Source organism: Eublepharis macularius, chromosome 15, assembly GCF_028583425.1.
Source record: "Eublepharis macularius isolate TG4126 chromosome 15, MPM_Emac_v1.0, whole genome shotgun sequence".
NCBI lineage: Eukaryota > Metazoa > Chordata > Lepidosauria > Squamata > Eublepharidae > Eublepharis > Eublepharis macularius.
Window position 1 is genome coordinate 50139662 of NC_072804.1, and position 6978 is coordinate 50146639.

The 6978-nt window shown below is 51.1% G+C and overlaps 1 protein-coding gene across 1 annotated transcript; it reads left to right on the plus strand.

Annotated features, from left to right (window-relative positions):
• The first annotated feature begins 709 nt into the window (after positions 1–709).
• Positions 710–5918, plus strand: ZNF575 (zinc finger protein 575). Its single transcript, XM_054999679.1, has 3 exons — positions 710–791; positions 3952–4065; positions 4738–5918. Exons 1-3 carry the CDS (start codon positions 719–721, stop codon positions 5433–5435), a joined length of 885 nt encoding a protein of 294 aa, XP_054855654.1. The 5' UTR covers positions 710–718; the 3' UTR covers positions 5436–5918.
• The last annotated feature ends 1060 nt before the right edge of the window (positions 5919–6978 follow it).

Genomic DNA, 6978 nt, shown 5'->3' on the forward strand with positions numbered 1-6978 from the left:
AGAGATCCCAGGTTTGAGTCCAGCATCTCCAGTTAGGCCAGGCTCTGGATATTCCCGTGCGGAACAGGAAAATCCACTCCCAAACCAACACGAAAGTGCACTTAAATTGTTCCTTCAGAGAGTTGCCAACAGCCTAGCAAGGGAGCTCAGCCAACATTCCTGATGCCACACACGTTGGATAATGCACTTTCAATGCACTTTATCAATCGTTTGAGGTGCATTTTTTGTTCCGCACACACAAAAGTCCTTCCAAATGATCTATAAAGAGGATTGGAAGTGCATTATCCAGCCTGTGCGGAATCAATCATTTGACACTTGGTGGTGGAGGAGGGGGTTCCTACGCGGGAGTAAGACTCATGGCCTCCGGTGGGATCGCAAGTCAGCATGCACAGGTCTGCTAGCCCGGCAAGCATTTCCTTTCGAGGAGGCGGTGGAGAGACTCGCGGGATGCCAAAGGGGGGAGCTTTGGGGCTTTCCTCCCGTGGCACAAAGGGAGGGGGAGCACCTGCTGCTCTCGACGAGACCCCCTCCCCTTGACGTCGTCTCCGTCACTGCCACCTCATCGCGTACACATTATTCCCCCCCCCCCCAAAAAAATCTAGAGGGGGAAGGCGCCGATTGGCCGCGGAGACGGAGACCCTCTTCCTCCCAGCTGGGGCGCCCAGGCTCGGGAAGGGATGCGGCGGGGCGCCTGGCTTGCCCCCCGCGCGGGGACAGCATGACCCGCCGCGATCGCCTCATGAAGGGGAGACCCCAGAGGCAGCCGGAGGCCGGGGGAGGCTCCCGGGCGGGTGAGTGGCTTGCTGGGCCCACGGCGCCGAAGGCCGCGCGGAGGAAGGGGAGGCGGCGCCGGGGAGCGGGAGGGGGCAATTGCATGGGCGCTCCCCCCCTGCATTGCATTGCAATTGCATATGCTTTGCATTTGCACTGGCGTTCTACTTGCATTGGCACCGCAGTTGCACCGGCGTTGCAATTGCAATAGCTGCTTCTCTTCCCTCCCCCGTTGCAAACCCGTTTGGCCCGGTCAAAGCTCACCTGTCTGGGATGTGTGTGTGTGTGTGTGAGTGTAAGTATTGCACTGAAGTCCCGGTTTGCTCCAGGTGCTGGCGCATCCTATACATACACGCAGTCCTGCGCTTCCAGTAGGGTCCTGTCCCTATGAGGGTTGGCCTGCTTGTTGGGGAAGGGGAGGGGAAGAGATGAAAGGGGAGTATCTGGCCTCTCCTCAGGAGGAGCAAGATATGCTGGTTCCTTTGGGCTAGGCGCCCGTTGTGTGCGCCGGTGCTTTGGCCGCATTCAGCTCTTCCTAGCCTTGGTCCGTTTTATATATGGGACGGCCTCTCTCCCTATGTTCCACCAGGGCAGCTTTGCTCATCTGAACACAGCCAGCCACCTGGCACATGGGCAGGATCAACGGATGCCCATACACGTGTATTCTGAGGTTACTCCCTCCTTATGGAATGGCCTACCTGAAGGAAATCTCCCACTGTCCTGGCTTTCTGCAAACCATGCAAAACTGAATTATTCAAGAGGTCGTTTTATTTAGATATGAGGACTGTAGGTAAAGGTAAAAGTCCCCTGTGCAAGCACCAAGACATTACTGACCCATGAGGGAATGACAGGGCTCTCCTGAGGCCTGCACTGTAAGGAATTAGCCTCAGAGAGCTGTGTAAAAAAGAGATAGGGACTGTAGACTGTACTACTGCGTACTGTCTGTTGCTTTAAGTATGACCCTACTGGGTATTACCTATGTCATGTGTAATATATCAGGCTTGGATTTCCTTGTGCTCAGGTCAGAATTTCTTCAATTCTCTATTGGATTCTTGCTGGTTAAAATTTTTGCAAATTTGTATTCATGCACCCTGTTCCATTGCTTATTGAAATGTCTTTGAAATAGACTGTGGTGACTTACACCATGTGATCTGCCTTGAGTCTGAGAAAGGTGGCCTATAAATGATGCAAATCAAGAAATTAAAAAATCCTATCAAGGGGTTCAAAGCAGCTGGAGAACCATATGCCTCGTCGCCTGTCATTTTTTTTTCTTTTTAAAGCCAGACGTACCAGGTTCTCGCACCAAACCCTACCAATGTGTCTGTAGCCCCAGCCATCTTGCTTAAAGAGGGTGCTTCTTTGGCATTTTTAGGCATACAGCCGTTCGCCTGGCTGGCTTTTACCACCCCGTGCCAGTTGTATGCATTTCAGTGCCCAAAAGGCAGTGCTCCAAAGAGGTACCCTAACGATACAGAGAGCAGCTCTGAAAATGGCTTAAAAACTGATGTGCTGCGCCTGGTCCTGCCTCTCGCAGACTAAAGAACCACGTCTCTGCTGCCATAATGCCACTGGGGTCAAGGAGATCGCTGGCCCTTCCAGCTAAAGTTGCCAATCTCCAGTTAGTGTTTGGAGATCTGGAATTACAACTGGTCTCCAGGCCACAAAGATAAGTTCTCCTGGAGAAAATGGCTGCTTTGGAGGGTGCACTCTATGGCATTATACCCCATTGAGGTCCCTCCCCTTCCCAACCCTCACCCTCTCCAGGCTCCACCCCCCAAATCTCCAGGAACTTCCCAACCTGGAGCTGGCAACCTTCCTTCCAACATGTACTTTCTACCCAGAATAAAGCTATTGAGGCTCCAGTCCCACCCTCCAGTCTGACTGCCATCTCTCCCCCACCCCCCAAGTGTAAAGGGACTGCTGAGGAGCCCGTGCCTTTAACTTTCTAGCACACTTCAGTTTTGACACTTGGCAATGAAAACTGATGCTGCACACAAGACTTGGAAGAGAACGAACCCTGTTCCCTCCAAGCTGCTTGCTATCCAGTGGCCCTTCTTTGAACTGGCACCCGCCCCTCACTTGAAAGGGCGCCTCTCCCTCCAGGCTGTTCCATGGCACCTCTCCTCCACTCTGGCCCGTCTTCTGCTCAGGTTGCTATAGCAACCACACACTTATGCCAAGTTGAGCAGAATTGAGCGGTAATTGGATCCCGGGGCCGTGCAGCAGCCCAGAAGCCAAAGGGGGGGGGGGAACAGTGGCAGGACTACGCTGAGGGTCTCATCCAGAGATGCTACCACACCATCCTTGGCTGAACGAAAACCAGCCTTATAACTGCCCACAAAACTCACTCGTTCACCTGCTCATGCACACCTATATTGGTCACAGAAGAAGAAAAAAAACTTTTTTAAAAAAGCTAATCACTTGGAGACAACCCTTATTTACCCCAGGTGACTAGGCTGTGGCCATGTACAGAACTGCCCGGTTCCACGTACACACGCCTACTCTCGTGTCCAGTTCTCGGGGATGGGTGAATTCCCTGCCAGCAATGAAATAGTGTGGATTGAGGTGTATGATATCTGAAAGCCAAAGGTACTGCCTTGTTCCACCAACCCCTTCTTGCTCAGCACCGTCTTTTCTGTTCTACAAAAATTTGGGCATAGAAAGATCTTTCCTGCGTCCCGAGTTCCTTTAACTGGAGATGCCACAGGTCCCCACCCCAGTCAAGGAGCAAGTTTTCCATCTTTCTTCCTCGTGCTTAGCCAAAGCGGGCATGTTTTGCCGATGTTGTTGCCTAAGTAGAAAAGAGCAAGAATCCAGTAGCACTTATAAGACTAACACATTTGTGGTAGGGTATGAGCTTTTGTAAGTCACAGCTCGCTTCTTCAGATATCCTTTAGCCAAAGGATGAAGAAGTGAGCTGCGACTCACGAAAGCTCATCCCCTACCACAAATTTTGTTAGTCTTACAGGTGCTACTGGGCTCTGGCTCTTTCCTTCTGCTACAGACAGACTCACATGGCTACCCACCTTAATCTTGCTGCCTAACTTAGATTGTCACGAAACTGGTGTTCTCGTGATGTAGTTGCTGCTTTTAATTAAATGACAGGCAACCTGTCAAAGCTGGTTTGGTCCGCTGATAAATTGCCGGGCGTAATACTGGAAACCTTTTCTGTTTGTGCAGGTTACGTCCTCGCTAGACCAAGCGTTGTCCTGATGCTGGAAAGGGGAGCTCAGCCCTGCGTGAGCAACAGCAAGAATGGCATGGCCAGCGACCCGCTGAGCAGCGACGGTGCAGGTAAAAAAAAACTCAGCAACTGGGACGCCCCAATTTCATCCCCTCTTGGGCAGGACTGTGCCACGCAAAAGCCTGCCGTTTATTTTTAGAATGGGGGCAGAGCGAGGAGCAGATGAAGCCACCCAGCTGAAGGGTAGGTTATCTGCTTTGAATGCAGAAGGTGGGAGCTTCAAGCCCCGGCCTCTCCAGATAAAGTGAGCTACAGTGAGAGACTTCTAGCTGACACTCTGAAAAGCTGCTGCCAAAGTAGACAATACTCACTTTGCTGTTGTACATTGTCTGTTACTGTCTATTATGTCATAGTTTTATTCAACAGCTCAGTATCTGATTTCCACTTGTCTTCAAATTCTGCCATCTATACCTTATTGCGTGGTTTATGGGAAGTCCCAGCATTGACACAGTGTGATCTGCCTTGAGTTTCAGTGAGAAAGGTGGACTTTAAATGACATACATAAATAAATAAAATCTTGATAGTCCAATCGGACTCAGTCGAACACAGCTTCGTATGGTCATCCCAAATACGGTTGCGCTAAGAAGGAAGAGGCAACTAGGAACTTAAGAGAAAAGCGGTAATTTGGTGACACCGGAACGATTCCCCAGGTTTCTGAATGGTAGAAGAGGCTGCCTCACAGAAGCATTCCCCCTCTTGACCTTCTTTTCCTTTTCTTCCAGACCCACAAGTTCTGAAGGAGAACACCAAGGCACCTTCGCCCACAGCCCTGTCTTCACCCCCCGCCACGGAGTCCCCCAAGCCTGCCCGGCCTCGCCGCCCCCGGCCTCCTGCCGTGCTGCCCTCGGAGCGCCCGTACCAGTGCAAAGACTGCGGCAAGCGCTTTGTGTACCGCTCCAAGCTGGCCACCCACCAGTGGACCCACTGCGCTGAGCGCCCCTATAAATGCCCCGATTGCCCTAAGAGTTTCAGCTACCCATCCAAGCTGGCGGCCCACCGCCGTACGCACACAGGCGAGCGGCCGTACCCCTGCTCTCTGTGCCCTAAGCGCTTTGGACACCGCTCCAAACTGGCTGCCCACCAGTGGATCCACACCCCGGAGCGCCCTTATAAATGCGCCGACTGCCCCAAGAGCTTCTGCTACCCATCCAAGCTGGCGGCTCACCGCCGCACACACACGGGACAGCGTCCTTATCCCTGCACTCGCTGCGGGAAAAGCTTCTGCTATCCATCCAAGCTTGCTGCCCATCAGCAGATCCATGCGGCTGCAGCAGTGGGACGTCCCTACCCATGCATGCACTGCAGCAAGAGTTTCCGGCAGCTCCGCAACCTCACACTCCACCAGCGGGTGCATGAGGGAGCCGAGGTGGAGAGTGACTTATCTCAAAACAAGAGCCACAGCAACGGGGAGACACCTTAGAGCAGAGCAGTCGGAGACTGGACGATGGGGGAGAGGTGGTTAAATTTGAACGCACTATGGGTGCTGTGGGATCTTTTTGTATCTAGCCGAACGTGACAAAGGAGGGATTTGGAATTAAACGAAGACGCCCCTCTTGACCCACAGTTCCTTGGCCGTTTGCCTCCCTCTCTGTGGTGCCATGTCGAAGCCTCCCTCAGATCAGTTTGTATATAGACCACTAAAAAACAATCCAAGTTCTATGCTAAGAGATCCCCAGTTCTGTATCCAGATATTCTGCGACCTGAATAATTTATGCAACTTTGTACAACTGGTTCATTTTGCTTAAATAGTTCTCCTTCCAAGGAATCACACAGAGTGCTGAGATCCCGCTTTTGCACACACACCGTAACCTGCCACCTCACCTCCTGAAATCATTTTCACAAGACATTTGTTTTTAAAAAATGACATTTGTAAAAAAAAAACCCAAAAACGGCATCGTAAGAACAGAATTTTGCATTTCCTTTTCAGAAAGAGGAAATGATCTGTTCAGTGCCAGGGCTGTATGTATTCAGTGCTTTTTTATTTGCTTATGTGTACGACGACTGCAGCTCAAGTTTCATTGAAATCAGCGATCTGGCGTTGCCCATGTTGTGAAGATCAGTTCTATCCTGTCGCCTTCCCAGAGTTTTGTGAATTAGAGTAAGGATTAAATCAGCCATGTGGTTACAAAAATGGGGAGGTTTAAAGATACAGTAGCAGGCTGAAGTACATCACTGTGGGACTATATAACCAGAACACCGTATCTGATCTGGCACAACTGATAAAAGGGGTAAAAAAAGTCCCTAGCCCTCATCAAAGCAAAAGTAAACCTGAAAATAGATTTGGAATTTCTGGGCAGAATAACAGAAGCCGCCGCAGTAATCCTGTGCAAATGTAGCTTGCCCATTTCCATGTCTATCCAAAGCAGAATAACTTACAAAATACCATGTAATTTGCTGGGCCTTTTTTTTGAGCCGCAACACCCTGGAACGGCGTTCCGGCAGCTCTTTGCAACACCCACGTGACTGGTGCCATGTGGGTATTTGGGCCCAGATTGGGCCGCTGCCAGGCACCAGCTCAATCCAGGTCATTTTGGGCTCTAAATAGGCCCGAAATGGCCCGGATCGGGGCCAAAATGGCCAGGATCAGGCCGTGCCGGGTGGAAAAAGGTTCCCCCACCTCTTCCCCCAGATAAAAAACCCTGGTATTTCGTAATCTCTTGCGAAGTTACACCACCCTAAGCCCATTGACTTCAGTGGATTTAGACTGCAGTAACTACATAGGATTGCTCTGATAACGTATATAATCTTCCAAATTCAGGGGTTGGTTTTGTTTAATATCTGAACCGAGTGCCACGAGCGGTGCAGCCAGCCGGTCAGAGACACTCAGATTAATGCTCCAGCTGCGAAGGTGTTTTAGTTCTGCATTCGGGCCCACGGTTTGCCAGTGCAGTGCGGTTGGTGTAACGGTGCGACTGAGAACCGAGAAGCCCAGAAAGCTGTTTCCATATGCAGATTTCTCTTGC

Excerpts from the sequence above, each read along its gene's own strand:
- ZNF575 (XM_054999679.1), top strand. The coding sequence starts at position 719 with ATGACCCGCCGCGATCGCCTCATGAAGGGGAGACCCCAGAGGCAGCCG. Across the intron at positions 792-3,951 it reads CGGGGGAGGCTCCCGGGCGG|GTTACGTCCTCGCTAGACCA; the intron begins GTGAGTGGCTTG and ends CTGTTTGTGCAG. Across the intron at positions 4,066-4,737 it reads GCTGAGCAGCGACGGTGCAG|ACCCACAAGTTCTGAAGGAG; the intron begins GTAAAAAAAAAC and ends CTTTTCTTCCAG.